This window comes from Bombus fervidus, chromosome 3 (assembly GCF_041682495.2).
Source record: "Bombus fervidus isolate BK054 chromosome 3, iyBomFerv1, whole genome shotgun sequence".
In the NCBI taxonomy this organism is placed as follows: Eukaryota; Metazoa; Arthropoda; class Insecta; order Hymenoptera; family Apidae; genus Bombus; species Bombus fervidus.
This window is the reverse complement of record NC_091519.1, coordinates 14,284,894-14,302,276: the sequence shown is the minus strand read 5'-3', so window position 1 is coordinate 14,302,276 and position 17,383 is coordinate 14,284,894. Positions and strand designations below refer to the sequence as shown.

Sequence of the window (17,383 nt, the reverse complement as noted above, 5' to 3'; positions counted from 1 at the left end):
CAATTAGTATTTTCGATTGACGCAGTGACATATTTTATTGAACTCATGACGCAACCTCGATTTCGATTTGATTCTTTGAAACGAAAATAGGTCGATAAATGTAGAAAATTTCAGTATTTCAACTTCTAGTATTTTAACTCTGCCATGATCCTCGAATTTTTATATTTTAAACTCGCACCGATTTTAAGAAATAACAAGAAATTGTAACGTTCGAAGAAGATTCGACTTGAAATTGAAACTGGAAAAATAACGATAAGGATTTTCTCGTCTGTTATCGAAGCACGAGATATTTTCTACCATTAGAAAAATACAATTGGGTCGGAAATAACCGAAGAAAGGCAGCGGGGTTAAATATTTTTTATTACAACTTCGGAAACAATAGTAACACGCGCGTGACCACGTACCCCTGAAAGCTTTTACCTGCGATTTGTATGCAACGATCCCTCTCTCTACCGTCGTATTTCGATCATATGTCAGATTGACAAGTTGCTGGGTTTACCCCCTTATTTGTTCAGCATTCTTTCTTAACGTTCAATCGAACGTTCACAACGATTGGCTACAAATTTAACGGTGCCTGTGCAGGCCATCCGTATCTGTTGCCATACAGTGTCGAGCGTGAATATATTCTTGCATTACGTTCGTCAAAAGCGAAGGAACCGTTAAAGATTGTCAGATCGCAGTTATCGCTGCAAGGAAACGTCATTACGTCGTTAGGAATAAATTTCTGTTTACGTAGCATAACTCCTTGAACAGATTATGCAATTTACGAAAGGTATATGTTCGCGGTTAATTACAATCAGATATAAAAATAATCGTACAGGATGAACCGTTTAGTGTTACAAATTGATCGAATGGCCAATCTGCATTTCTAAACGCAACGTTGCACGCCTCCGCTGATTCTCTACTTGAGAATGATTTAATTCGTTCATATATCAGGTACCTTAACGAGATTAACTTGCCGCGTTATGTTAATTAATCTTGAGTGGTTTCCTATAAAAAGACCATTATACGTTAATCGAATATCGTGTATCGTTTCTTCGTTATGTTTGTATATTAATAATGTCATAATTAGCTAATCTCTCACGTGTCGTTTGGCTCGCGTCTTATCGTCATTAAACAAATTCATTTCTTCGATAGCAGACAAATCGCAGAAGCGATAACCATATATATTTATCGTAACGTCGTTTCGAATCGAATGAAATTAATGACGGCCTTTTCCAATAATAATTTTCCATAGGGCAAATTGTTCATTTCGAAAATCGTACTGTACCGTTTCCTCTAGTTCTTTTTTAGACCGACGGTAAAGTTCAAGGTCCTCCGCATGATGGTGCACACTCAAAACTTGATACGAAGTCGTTCATGGAAGCCTCTGTTACTTTACAGACCTAGTATACGTATATAGAGTGGATCAAAAGGATCGAACATTTTAAAGAGTTAAGTGTATGGTATGAAACTTAAGATTAAATTATTAAAGCTTAAATAATAATAATAATATACGCGCTTAATATATATGCTACACACACACATATATATATACTAAAATTGTATATGTATACATTTATTTAAACTGGTTCTGTGCCTTAGGTAGAAGTCAGTTTCAGGTTCTCAGAATTTCGTGAGAAAGAGATATTTCGACGGAAAACATTCTTTTTCTTTGTCCACCCTGTACGTACGTGCGTAATAAGCCTGCGTACGTTCCTGAGAATGTAATAGTACAACAAGATCATCATCATCATCGTCATTATCGTTATTAGCACTCCTTCTACGAGTTCACCACTGTCAACTGGTTCATCGTCTTGTTGTTTTTCCGCAGAACATATATCTGGTTGATAAGAATGTATTTCTTCGCGTACACGCGCTCTGTATGTACACACGAACAATCGTTCTCACAACGCGCACATAGGTCGCTACTGGCAATTATCTTCCCCCTTACAAACGCGTCCTTCTTTTTCTCCACAGAAATCTAACTGTTCTTCAATGTCGATGAACCATGTACGGCTTGGAAGAAGATGAACGTTTCAACGACGCGCGTTCCCTGCGCGAATTTCGAGTTTCGACCACTGGTTGCCCTGGAACGGGAAAAAGAATAATCGGTAAGATTGCATTGATTGTCGGAGAAGAGGTGTGCACGAAATTTGTAGCACCGACGCTGTTATGTGTCAGGCATTAAGAAGTCGGAATGTAATGAGAAACAGCCGCCTCGCCTTAAACACACCCTAATCTCCTTTTGGTTCTCAATTTAGAGCATGTATGCGCTTGTTCGAGGAACACCTTCTCTGTCGGCCTTGACAAAGCCCTGTTTCGATGGTACAAGTTCATTAATCTTCGGACAAAGAATCGTTCGTGAAAAGAAACGAAGTCGTAGAAATTGGATCGAGAGGCTCCACGGACAAGAAGCACATGCCACGATACTATAAATTCATAGGAAGATCGAGCAAATCATTCTCGAACGTTATCGACAGGCTGAGGATTTTTATGCATTTATGAGATATTTTAAAAAACGAAAATTTTCGGAACGCACGTGGTATGCGAAAAAATATAAAAAATATCTGACGCAAAATTATGCAAGTTGGAGGATGAGACGAATCCTTATATGCGTTCTGTTTCTTTAATTATCTTCGTAAGGATATGTATTTGCATAAAAATCTTCAGTCTGATCGTTGATTAAATAATTTCTCATCTTAGAATCCACTTTTGAATCGTTATCAGCCAATTGATGATACAGAGAGCCAGTAACCGAAAATGTAGACGTAGCACGTGCTCTTTCTCTATCGAGTTCCTCGATCTAATTAAAACAGTGTGTACCAATTGAACGGCGCAAATGATTTACTGTTCGGTATAATTGTTCGAAGTAGTTGTCATTAGATTAATGGTAACAGGTCATACATCATGTCAGTACATCCGTAGATGTCGATGAAAGTGTATGATATTGCAGAAATAGCGGAACGTAGATATGAAACTTTAATAATTGTACAATTGTTCTGTTTGCGTGCATCAAGTATTACGATAAAGGATTTATGTCTGTAAAATATAAGTATCGTGCAACGAACGATGATTCTTGTAACTTCTCTCCCTCTCGCTTTAAAGAAATTTAAAAAATTCAATTTTTATTTATCTTTGCGCAAATTACATTAACACCTATAATTTTATAAAGTATAGTTTTATACGATAAACGTACCGCTAAATTTAAAAAATGCCGCATTAAGCTGCGATAGAAAACACGAACTGTAGTGTCGGAATCTTATCTTATTTCATTATACGTATACATGTATGGCGCATTCGCCGTGCGACATACGCTCGTTATATTGTTCCATGTAAAATCTCTGTTACATTGTACACATTTTACCTTTGATGTTAAATAACATTTTCTGTATCACGATAACCGATAACAGACGCGATATTAACGATTGACCGTCGTTACCTTGAAATATCTCGTCTCGTTCAGCAACAAAATAATCGTCAAAGTAAACTTTTACGTAAAAGTGAATTCTTATCGCGAAACAAATGCTGAAACGATCCCAGTATCGAGCGGAGATCGTCTAACGAGTGCAAGACACTGCAGGTGTGACGTTCCATCGCGCCTCCTTCTCGTTGTATCCATCGACTGACCTCACGTATGCTAATTGTCGTGGTTTTATCTGCACGCGAACTCGCTATCGCTGTAATATCAGTTAACGGATCCGATATAGGCCACGGGAAAGGTGCAAGGATTGATTTATGTCGAACGTAAAATACTCTTTCACGGCCGCGTTCAAAAAGCTTGGTCTCTATGTCGGCTATGGTTGAATAAATTCTTTTTTACGCGTTTCGCCTAGACGAGATTCTTTTTCGATGCAACGACGATCCACTTGCGAATCGTATCAGCGAGATCTCGGCTAGCCGTTAGCCGGTAGACGTGAGACGTTACAGGCGATGACCGGAAGTCGCGGTCGAAGACCGTCCAGACGACCTTCCAACGATACTCTTATCAACGTCCTTAATATCGTCGAGTCGAAGTTGGAATTAGTTTGCTAGAAGTTTCCATTTTAATAATTACTTGAGAATACACAAGAGACCAGTACACTAGCATCGACAAGGGTTGGTACAGTGGATACTCGTTAGAAAACCATTTCGTAAAACGAGTAGATAAATTCGCGCGATAACCGAGTAATGGCGATCGGTGGCCGAATAATGTTTTATTCCTTTCCATCTTTTTTTTTTTTTTTTTTTACTAGCGTTTTATTTTCGCTTGAGTCGCAATAAAATATTATAGTACAGATAGTTCGTATTAAAGGATAACGAATGAACAAGCGATGGATCATAGATCGTTTATGATAAAACGAGCCATGTACTGAAATGCGATTAATAGCGTACGTTCGTCCAATTTCAGAGCTATGCAATTTGCTGAGCTAGCGTATTCTCAGTTCAGATTGTACTTATTAAGGTAGCGCTTCTAGTGGCTCGTTAGAAGTTCCAAGAAAGGAAAAAAAACACAGACGGCGCGCGGAATAACTCGAGGACTGTGACGGACGTCGGTCTAGTCGAAAGCATCGCATTATCATAGGAGGAAGATTGATCACAGTACACGGTTTGTGTTTTCTGTTCAGTGACCATCTTCGCGTCACGCAATTGCGGCAGGGTTGCTGTCAAGGGCATCGTGTACATGAGATCTTGGCGCTCGGTTGGTCACGCTATATTCACAATTGGCGAACATCTCGTAGTCGGAATCATTGTTGGAACGTCCGGCTTCCCCCGCATGTCCATTCACGCGCAGTTTGTCCTCATAGAATTTCGCGGGTTAACCCCGATCCTCTGGCGTAAACTCTGACACGTGGCCGCGGTTTAGGCGAAGTGCGCAGTGGCGAGGTTCATAGTTGGACGAAGAGACACGACCTAGGCGAAGAGAATCGCCTTGCTATAAGTCGACCGAGGGATGCAACGTTCAGTAGGCAATAGACCTTCCTATCTACATCTTTGGCACGAGTTTTTAACTATACAACCGACCGCCAAGCAGTTGGCGCGAAACCCTGTGAGTGCAATTTACAGTCACCCTTTTAGAACAGTGTTTGGCTATTAATTTCTATTATTTTGTGCTATACAATCCTAACGTATATATTTTATTTCGATGGTAACTAGTTCTTTTTTATTTTTACAATTTTTCAGAAGCGACTCGGTGATTAAATTTTATTATATATTATTTTCGCGCAGATGCTTATCTTTCCTACGACTAGAATATAAGTTTAAAAAATAGAAATTTAGCTAGTTAGATTAAATCTGTAAGCATGCAACAACGAGAAATGTTAATTTCGTATTACAGAGTTAATTGTCCGAGAAGGGCGTAGAGGAATTTACTCGTCCGGTTTAGTTCCTTTCAAAAGTGTAACGCGGATAGGATGATAACGATGCATTGATAACGATTGAGTTCAATCTTATCGAACAATGTCTCGAGAATATAAAATGGGAGAACACGATCGCGGTGTATTTATATCGTAGGAAAAGTGCGTATGATATTTAAGAAAATTCTAGTGTGCCTTGAAAAGTCTACAGACCTAATCACAGAAATTCTTTCCTCGTTTCGTACTTCGTATTTCCGTATTTTAAGAATAATCTGAAATTTAGTGTTTTATCGTCTGTAGAATTCAGCTGTGTAATGTATTGAACAGTATTTTCCATTAATACCGAATACCGGATCGAATGTATGTTTACGGTAGGGGAAAAAAAGCATTTCGCTTATAATATATTCGTCGCATAAAAGAGGCGTAACGATCGACCACTTTTCGCTACTGACCGTTGGAAATTTTAATAGCTAAAATCGATTTTATTCGTTTTGTTTTTACCTTCGCTGGCACGTATTTTTACAGACGGTTGATTTCTGTGTTTGACAAACATCGTTCCGGTATCGAAAATTACCGCTAACATTTGCAATACGTTGTCAGCTAGGATGCTAATAGATCGAATTTAAACGTTGAATTAGCAATATCACTAATACGATCCGGAAACACGATCGGACAAACACGATCCAACAGTATCACGGAACGTTCCTCATCGAACGAAATTAAAATTTCTGTTAATTGCACGCGTGTTTACTTCGGCAACAGTCATGAATGTAAATTGCGTTCGTTCGTTAAATATTTATTTTAGCCGATATATTACTTGTCTTAAACATTTACAGTGACAATGAGAAACTCATGTTACAGGAATAGAGGATGGATCAGAGCATGATCCATCAGTACGTGGTTTTCAAATTAAATTGCCTTTAGAATGATATTTGAATTTAAACTAAAACAGTGATTCACAGTGATTTTCAGAAAATCAGATTGCAATTAATGATTCAAAGGTGAAGAAATTTAAAAATCTGCAAATAAGTATTCTGTGTTGTTCGCAGTTTTACAAGTCAACTGGTATTATGAATGTGTCTACCGTATTTCCGGAAGGATTTACTGAAACCGAGAGGTCGCAACGTCATGCATCAGTGAGCGTAAAGGATGACGAAGACGTTCAAGATAGGTATAATCGTAAGTACCGCCAGATTCTAATCTTCTTCTATTGTAACGACACACATGGTAATTTTACATTATAATTTTAGTCATTCCGTTACACTCTCTTCTGTACTATCTTACGTCACTTTTAATTCATAATATTGTATCAAGTTATTTCACAATTTGCATACTCCGACACGAGAACTTGGTATAACGTAGATTTATATAGAACATCGCATAATGTGTAACGTAATGAGTAAAGGCTGACTTTATATGCGCAATTAGATCGAAAATGTTAGGGGGACTCGACGAAAACGAAAGGTTTCGTCTTCGAAGCATTGGCAACGGTATAAATAAATGTTAGTTCCATATGATATAGATTTTCTCCTAGGGACAATGTAGACAAAGCTCATGATGAACCTGGCGTTAATGCGCGGAACATTCGCACAATTTTGAGATAGACTTGTCAGATTCAAGATCAACAGTAGTAGTCTAGAAATCTACTTTGGAAGCATTAACAGTAATAAATTTGTCTCGCACGTGTGAATAAATTGTAAATAATTTCGATCTGTTCGTTGCAATAATCTTTTTACATATTATGTAGGTATAACTCCATATATTAAAACGAAACGTGATTATTCCTACAAGTATAAATCTTCCCTTATATTTTTCGTTGTAATTAAATAACGTTCTAATTACTAAATTGCGTAATTTCAATAATTATACTAAACGACGAACTGCTCTACACGATTCTACGTGGAAGAACTATTACCTGTAGTGTAGGATGGAATATAGTAGGAAGTAATATAAATTCGGTAGCACCTATTAGCATATTGGTGCGTGACATTTCCACATAACGCAAAGGTGTGGAAATGTACGAAACGAGAGACTTGATACACGGTATTACAAAACCAGTCAATACCGACAAATGTATTTCCGGTGAGAAAAAAAAAAAGAAAAAAGCGCGTGATCGCTATCGACTAATTTGATATGCGATCATTTCATGGTGGTCACATCTTGCAAGGAACAACGCTATCTACGTTTACATGGACTCGTATGTCCTTCGAGAGAGATGATTGCGCAATTACCATGAAATTTGTTGACACGTTGTGTCCTGTCGAACTCACACTGTTTTATACAAAGGAAACGGGCGGGAAAAAATTTTCCACTTCGTTTATTGTGTGTCATGTTAAGCTATACCGAGAAGTAATTAAAACACCACGTACAACTTCCATCGCTCGTAATGGATATTTGTGTCTATTGTATGTTTTTTTTTTTTTTTTTTTAACGCAACTACGTGTTATAGTTCTTGCACACATTAAATACCAAATACAGGCATCTGAATTTCTTATACGTTGTTCGATAATATATCAAATTGTTTCTATAAATTAATTATCGTGCGGTAGAAAATATTTTAGAAAATTAGTACGAAACATTCGAAGAATGCATAAAAAAATTTTAATTTTTAATTTTTAATTTTAAATCCTTCTCTATTACCAATTTATCGACGGAGAAGTCGCGATACATGGGTTGCTAATTTTAATTTGACTGAAAGAATTCTCGACAGATCGCGACTCGCTATTGTCTATATGATACAATGCTAATGCATGCAAATGACGATGGTTACATGTATCAAAGACTTGTTGAGTAACAACTGTAATTAATTTGCCTAGTATTTACGGGAATTGGACTACTTATAACTGTAAGTTCGATTAACATAATATTATCTTTTAATTGCAAAATGTTGGCCATTAAATTAAGGTTCGTTAATTAAAGTTGACCTATTACTCTCTCCGTTAAAATCTATGTATGGACATTATTTAAATTTACGATCTTCCTCTATCCACCAATTTACATATAATGTGTTCGAGCGTATAATTTCAATAAAACGTAAATTCATTAATTGGACGTAAATTATAGCAATCATTAAAAATAAATAAATTACACTCATAAATAGATATTCAGATTCTTTGCATCGTACAACGAACATTCGTTATTACGTATGAATTAGTATGATTTATTTAAATGCTATATGATTTATTTACATTCGCGTGCTCCTCTAATTGACGTCGTTCTAATTAATAAACTTCTGAAATTAAAATAATGTTACTACGAATCTCGATACCTCGTTCATCGCTTCGGTTCACCGAAAGCAACTGACTCAAATGCTTCGGACTGCTAAAGATTTGATGAAAGCAGAAACTTCGATCCCTAAACGACAAACAGAACATCCTCTGGGATACAAACGGATCGACCAAAATTAAACAGAACATACTCCTTCTGTAGCGCACGACTCAACGTATCTATTCTCTTTACGCAATACAAATTCTCTCTATTGACTTCCGAAAGATCTTTTGAAAAATGTATTGCTTCGTAGAAAACGACAACCTGTGTCCATCCATTCGTTACACGTAGCGAAACAATTTTATTCAACGCTACGCGCTCCATATTCAGCGTCTTTCCGAAGAACATAAATAGAAAAAGATTGATCTTTGTCGATCTATCATACCGTTCATAGAAAGTCAGGTTCTCGATGCCGCGACACGACACGATCTCTCCGATCTTGGTGTAACAGAGATCTGGTACACCGGCGTGATTCAACCACGACGTTTGGAAATTTCCAGATTTCACCTTGACTTTGATTGCACGTCGCACGCGAGTCGGATCGTGCGAATCTTTCGGATACAACAAGTTACTACGTGTTATGTCTACTAAACAGAGCCGAGTCGCACGAGTTCGGAATTCTACTTACCGAGAAACATACCGTATTATTCATTCATGGCTAATCGTCAAACTAGAAAATTACGCGCTAAGTGGTTTCTGTCTCGTCGTTCGTACTTGTGATCGAATAATGAGAATTAATCCTTTCGCTGCGGATTAAAACGGACGGCGTGCTGCGATAACAATGTTGCAGAACTTGGAAGAAAATGTTGTTTCATGTGAATTATATATATATATATAATACTAATTTATCTGTCGATCAATGTGTGTACTCCTCTTACTGTAGATTACAGAATAGGAAATAATGGATTCGTGGATCGTCGTAAGATTTATAAATCATAATAGCTTGTAATCTTCGATGTGCTCGTACGACGTACGAGGTCCGCGGTGAAAGGCTTAACAACGTTGTGAAAAATAGTTTTACGATGAATTTTATTGGAAGTAATTTCCACGTTTCGTCTCGTCTTGTTAAACTCGAAACGACTTCCTCGGTAAAACACACGTTACATGCGCGTAATATTTTTTCCAACCGCGATGCGAGAGTAATAGAATTAATATACCTAACCGACATGCAGCTGAACTTTGACCGACAATAAGGAACGACATAGCAATACAACGGAAAGCAAATAGTTACATTTGAAACGATTGCATGTCGCGTTTGTAAATAATTTATAGATGTAAGGACAGTTTCCATGAATTAACAGGCGGTCGATAATTGACGAATGAATTTGTACGGTGAATTAGCGACCAATAAAACTTTGCATCGTAACGCTGTTAGACATACTTGTTTCTTTCTCTCTTTCATTTCAACAATTTCTAAGATAAATTTTTCAAACACCGCAAAGTTTTTTAGACGACAGAGGACGATCTTAAAAGAATAAGAACGTGCAACACGTTTATAGAACTTACGATGATGAAAATAAGGAAGTCGATGCGCTCGATCTTCTCACAAAGTGTTTAATTTTTAATGAGTTACTCGATCCTATATATCGCGTTGGAAGAGTAAGTTCTTTTATTTTTTTTTCAAAAAAGCCGCGACGAGATACAAAGTAGGAATTACTTGTAATAGAATTTATCTTGAAAGTATTCTGTACGGTGTTATCGAAAGTTTGAAAAATAAATAACAGCTTAATAAGAGAAAACAATATTATAGTTAGAACTACAATCGATCTGTTTCGACTGAAAAAAATTCCAATGGTAGTTACTAGCCTATTACGACAATGAGCTTCTTCTGCGTGCTACCAACTCGGAATGCATGCTAAATGAAAATGGAGTCGCATACCGATGCATAGCAAAGACAGGCTGAACAATAATAAAGACTAACAGAGAAATAGATGTGCAATAGGAAGAGAAAAATGTGTTTACTCTCGTATCAAGTTTTCCAAAGGCTTTGAAAACTGCATAAATTAAGCCATAACTTCCTTGTTGTACTCGTGGACCTTCGATCTATCGAAATTCCATTTATTTCGAATAAAATTCATTGAATTTCCTACTGGAATTATTAAAAAAAAAAAAAAAAAAAAAAGAAATTGTAGAAAGAGGAATATTTTACCAGGGTATATTTACAGGCTAGTGAATTATTCGTATTACCGAAAAACCGGTTTAACAAAGTAACGTGTGTTATCTTTTTACGCAGAACGTTGCACGTATCGTCGAGTAAATACAATTCAAATATCTTCGATCTAGAATTGGCAAAATATATAAACGCTGAGCAAAAGTAAGGAGAAAGAGGTAACGATGTGTGAACCAATGACTGGCTACCATTTGCTTGCTGTTAACAGACCACCGTAATGACCAGTTTTCGCTCTAACTGGATTGATTAACTTCACACGTGCTCCGAACCGGCTGTACCGGCAAAATACGTAATTACACGATACGGATTCACGTGGATGTTTGCAGTGTTCGTGGCGTCGCGCTATCCGAGAATACCTGCAATAAAATTCATCCACGATTCGTCTCTTTCGTTAAAGAGAAAAACAAAATTGAGAGCAGTCACGTTGTGCTTTTCGACGATGCAACGCTGCCTTCGTGCGCACATGTGCACGAATGTGTTTAAACGTGCAAAGAGCGTTGCGCCTTTCCTCGATAGTAGGATATTTAAGATACTAATTATCTTAAGATACTACGTCGTGGAAATTATCGTTAATTTAAAAATATTACGCTCAAACGATAAGCGAGAAAGGATGTTTGAAGCGTTTGATCAGGACGATAGGTGGTGCACAGAATCATGTGACATCCATACGAAGAATAAATGCTAAAATATGAGTTGGAAGAAACGATTGAGCATAATTTAAATTATTGAATTTCACATCAATATGAACTATTCGTATATATATTCATATATTCGTTTAACTTTCTCAGAGCCTCGTTGTTGTACTATAAGTAACACATTCAACAATGGCACATCAGTTTTCTATTATGTTAACTTAAATATCGTACCTTATATGATTTATTTATTTCTCTAATTATTAAACCGAATCTCTAAACTAATTTTATTTGCACTTATGGAAGGATATATGTAATTACTTACATTAATACATTACGTTACACATAACGCGTATTTTTATTAAGACATTCCTGCTGCTGTTTTAGTGTAACACACCGAAATTGCTATACCGTTTCCAGAAAAGAGAGAAAAATTAAACTGCAAATCGGATACTCGTTTACGAAACTTTTCGAATGAGAATCTTAAAAGAGACTTCCGAGAGCTTCAAACAGTGTCGAACGCAGCGATATTAACGATAACAAAGCTATAAAAGCTATAAAGTAAAAAATTAAATAGCTTTTAATAGCGGTAAAGCTTTCATTCATTAAAGATAACCGAAACCTGACCCAGTTCGATAGAGATTGATATAATTTAACATTGTGAATACACGCGTATAATCTAACATATTAGAGACGATTTAGCCATACGTATCGATCATAGCAAGCGAAAATGCGCATTTCGAAGAAGTACGTTGCATACATCGATCGAACAAAGCAAATTCACGATCGTTGCTGATTACTAAGACTGCAGATATTTATGCAAATAAATATTTACGCGAATATAATTAAAAGAGTGGAATTTAAATGGAGAATTATTGTACCTATCAAGTATTACAACGAGTACTATACTTTGCATATGTTATATGTTTTTCCGTATTTATACGCATTTTATGCATTTTTTCATCTTCAAATTTCCGATAAACGCATAATGATACGTAGTCCGCTGATTATCTCGTCAACGACAACATCTTCTTAGGAGCGACACGCGTTCCTGTTTCAACGTCTACGTAACGAAGATCGAGGGCAGATAATCGCAAATAGTCGGTTTATTATTAAATTATTTTTCTTTCCATTCTTTTATCCATATCCTCGTTACATGTTGAAAGATGCAAAGAAAAGAATTTCTCGGTAAACTGAGTCATCGATGATAAACATTACAGATACAGGAGAATCATTCATTATGCGATTCGTTATTTATTATACAGGATGTGCCATTTAAGTCAATCTTTGCAAATATCTCGAAAACCATTCCTGATAGGGGAAAATATTTCGAACAAAAGTTAAATTACTTCAAAGGCGATATAATTTGATAATCAATAGTTTTCTATTTTTTTTATACAAGACACACGAAGGTCGCGTTATTAAGCAATGGAATAATTTTATTTCTTATCCAGTACTTGCGTAACGATTACGTGAATTCATTAACAATCTCGAAGAGTACAGAATTCAGGAGATACTTAACGATAAATTTGTCGGTGGCCGGACAAATTCCGACCGAAGCAGAGTACGTTCGAGTATTATTTATACTCATAATGATACACTTCGATTATGTCGCTAAATCTCTCTGACACCTAAATTATAAACGATCTTATTATTATCTTCGTTTGCAGCGAAATGAAATATTCGTTTTTCGCTCGGATTATGACATCAGCATCGCCGTGTTATGAATCCCATTATACAGACCTTTCTATGCACTGACATTCATAATTTCCGCTCGAGAAAATTGCCCCGGGCCAACAGTACGCTCTCTGCAACCTTTTGCGACGTCGGGTATATTTAATTTCAGGTTTCGATTACGTACAACAGTTTAAAGAATATTTTGACGGTGACGTCCCACCACACTGTAAACCGCAACACGCGAATAAGCGTAACGGAGATTTTATGAGCTTTGATTATTTCTGCGGTTTTGTCGCCAATATCGTCACGGCACGCCACACATTTTAATGATTTTTACCATCGATAAAATCACGCAGTTACAAAGGATACTCGGGTTATTCGAAATCTGTCTTGGCTTAACTAATATCGCGGTTGATACACGGGTTTCAGTAACGTTAGATATGCTTCAAGTTGTTTCCGACCGTTTTTTAAGTAAAAGAAAATAATGACTTTTTGTATTGTTTATTAATATTTAATTTACGATATTTAGTTTCTATTATTACAATTGTTTCTTATTTTAATGGATATTCCCACATGTTTCCGCAGCATTTGTTTCTTGCCGATATCACTAAGATATACAGTAGCCTGAATGAACTTTGTCGATAGATCATTTCTCGGTAAGAATCGATGATAAGTCAGCGCGTTTCGGTGCGCTTTATCTCTATCATGGAAAATAAAAGTTAAAACGAATAAGTTGTAATCTGCATTACAAAAATTGTCCACTCGTTGAATGTAAATGCGCACCAAGCGGAACACGTAAAACAGAATTTTGCGGTAAACTGAAAGATTGAAATCCGTTTCGAAACACGCTTCTAGAAAATGAATGAATCTCCGCGGCAAGTCATTAGTAAAAAATTCTGACATCGATGGAGGAGCTGATTAAAACTATTATCACGTAACAGGTAAACGTGTTCGTTCAGCTAGTTCATCATGCGGGCTCGTACGTTACGTTAAGGTAATTTTCCTTCTTCCAGCACAATTCTCATACACAGCTTGTGCGCACCGTGAAAATTCGCGTAACACCTTATTTTCCATTCTATTTCCTAGAAACGTAGCGGCTGTTTCCTGCCCAGGGAATCGACTCGTAGCTTGTCAATTTCGGCTACAACCGTAACGGAAGTAGCAATTATAGCGCGGATTCTAAATAGTCGCTACGTCGCAATTGCTTCTATCAAAGCAAATTGCGAATTTACGCAATACAATACGAATGACCGTGTACCAACTAGAAACAGAATCGAATGGATAGACATCTAAATGCGATGATATTCCACAATGGTAATAGCATCTGCTAAACACCTGTATGTTCTTCCATGTAAATTATGTGGAAACGATTATTGTATATTATTGGTTATACCGTACTGTTGCTGTTATTCTCTTCGTTCGTTTTATTATCCTATGGGGTACTTAATTCAGTGAATATTATATCATTATTTTTTTATTCTATATCAATTTCAATATTCTGAGATACTAACGTCGTTACGTTCATGTGAAAATCAGTCTAGTTTTTCATTATACCAAAAATACTCACATACCCATACCATATATTAGACACAAAGGAAACACGTTCTCTCGTTACCAATAGAGAGTTAAAATATCATTAATATTAAACAGTGATCGCATTTTAAAGTATAACGTTCGGTTAATCATTCTTGTAAATCCTCCTTTATCGAAGCATTCTTTTAACTAACAAACGTGGAAACTCGTTTAAAAAACAAAAGGAACTTTCTCTATCGGTTCTCAAACCGATCAACAAGATTTATAATATAAAAATAATCTTCGCTCCACAAAAGCAGGAAGTTTCACTGGAAATTAGTGTTTTCACTGGAGTAGCGAATCGCGAAGCGATCACCGTTAAACAAAGTTCGTTAGCGTTGAAAACTTTTACCATACGTAAATATAATCGTCGGTAAATCTCGCGTACGATCTTAACGTTTGTGAACCAACATGACGCGAAATCTCTATCTTTTCCTAAACAATTTCCAGCCGCGGATCGTTGAAAAAGGAAAGTTTTCGCGGGAGCACGTGTTTTTGTAGACGGCGTAGAGAAAAGAATGATCACGGTGCACGATATAATTGTGGCAATTTCGTGGCACATTCGCTACACGGTAAAATAGGAACCGTTCCTTTTTGGTCGGATATTGACGCGCGAAACAGTTCATAAGCAGAGAAGCAAGAGGATTAGAGGCTGGTAATAAATCGTGCTTACGAACTTGGCTGTTGTCGTTGCGGCAGGGTTCATTGAAACTAATTTTCCCAATTCCTATCGAATGCTCGCGCAACTGAACGTGTTACGTCTTAAACGAAAAAAGAGGGAAAGTCAAAGAATAAAATGACGAAACTACGCGAGTACCACAGTACGATCGTCAGGTTGCCTAAAAATATTTCCACCGTTTCTGCGGTGTAACTTGACAAAAATTTCGTCGAAACTTTATGAAGCGACTAGATACCATTGACTAGAAGGAATAACTAAACTATTTCTTACTATTAGACCGCGGTGTTTTATCCACTTATAGGAAATTTAAAATCGCAAAAACGCACGTAATATGCAAAGATATAAAATATATCGAAAGTATAGTACCGATCATAATATTCGACAAATGAAATAAATCACTGGCTAGATTCCATTTGTTTAAGTGGATTTATAAAAATACGAATTTCCATACTTACGATTATAACATCCGTAACTTTTTAGTTTCTTTTTAGTATGGTGCGTTCATCGACAATCACCTTGGGCTACAGATCTAGAAAACTTCTAGAAAATATTAAAACAGCAGAACATATTGCTCCGTGGTGTCTGTCCCTTCTCTCGTACAATTATATTCCGGCTCGCGGAAACCAGTAATGCAAATAATAGACAATCTATATGATTTTTTGTTTGCGCGCACACCCCGCCAGCTCTTCAAACTTATAAGTACAGCCCCGAGGCCCTTGTTACTTTCTGGGGCACGGAGTTTACGAAATACGCCGCGGGTTACGTTTGCACATTGTTCGCTCAAGGGTCGTGAAATTTGACATTTAACTTCCTACGAGAATAGATCCGGTCGGTATCCTTTTGCGAAACGCTATTTTTGAAATCGTTGTTTCTGGTAAACTCTTGTAGCTGCGAACGAGACAACGACGATTTGCCACTTTGTTAAGCTATCGACGCTCGTCGCATCGACAAGGACGTCCCCTTAATGGATGTCCGCTACGAACAACGTTCTTCGGCGACTGATAACATCGGATTGGAAACACGTCGTTCGTTTTAACATTTTATGACTCATTGCGTCTTGAATTGATAATGTCGTAGGTGCGGTTTAGGAATGGAAGATGAAAGTAATGTTATAGTGACATTTATCGTAATCGAGTAAAAATCTAATCTCCTATCGTCTCGCGGTAATAACATCTGCATAATACTTTAACGTTTGCCACTGTAATTTCATTTGTCGCGCGTTAGTCGCGTACGACAAGTCGTTACGTCAACACAATTTCAAAAATGCGTGCAACAGTGTTTCTGAATCACCCTGTAGATGCCACAGATATCGCTCTTTCTCTTGCCCATTCATGTTCGCTTAGCTATAAACGACGCGAGTGAATAGTCACACAGGTGTGCTACCTGCCGATGGTTTGCTGAAACCATTCCTCCGGTACACGGGTCCAATTAAAGGTACTTAATTATCGTCCGAAGAACCTACATATTTTTGCACAGGGCATTTCGATACGTATCCCTGTACACTGTCCGCCAATTTAGAAAATTAAATTCACGCGTATCCAATTTCAAATCGATATAATCGTAAAAGCTTATAAGGAATTGTAGCAGAGTTGGGATATTTCACTTTCCTTGAGATTTTCGTTTCGATTACCAGGGACGTTCAAACTTTCAAACATAAGAAATCGATTAGATAACAATGAGTAAGATTTACAAACAAATGTAAATGTAAAAAGAAATAAATCCAAATTTTTATGTAACAACGGATAAGATCTTCAGGGAAGTGAATCGGTGAAAAATTAACGAATGCAAAAAGAAGCGAACATTCGTTGAACCCCGTTCGTAGAACCGAACGATGCAAATGAAGCAGCAGGTGCGCGAAGGATCTATTTGCAGGAGATACCTTGCTACGCAGTGACCCAATTAATTGCACTTAATTACTATCGTGGGACATGTGTAACGGCAGTGCGGTGCAGTTTTGCAATCTTCAAGAATTCGACTAGCCTAATTATCTATCTGTAGAACAACACCGTTCATAGATAACCATTGATAACTGGAAAACGAATATGCGTGCATATTACTCCGTACAATGTTT

General features: G+C 37.0%; 1 protein-coding gene across 2 annotated transcripts in view; it reads left to right on the top strand.

Annotated features, from left to right (window-relative positions):
* The first annotated feature begins 4,674 nt into the window (after window positions 1-4,674).
* LOC139985414 (aquaporin AQPAn.G) overlaps window positions 4,675-17,383 on the top strand; it is a 33,802-nt gene continuing 21,093 nt past the window's right edge. The window contains exons 1-2 of one of the 2 annotated variants that reach the window (XM_071999824.1): window positions 4,675-5,008; window positions 6,365-6,494. In XM_071999824.1, the coding sequence (XP_071855925.1) occupies window positions 4,913-5,008; window positions 6,365-6,494 (226 nt within the window). In that variant the 5' untranslated portion in view covers window positions 4,675-4,912. Of the gene's footprint in view, window positions 5,009-5,662; window positions 5,687-6,364; window positions 6,495-17,383 lie in introns of those variants that run through there. The other variant, XM_071999825.1, reaches the window with a different exon arrangement.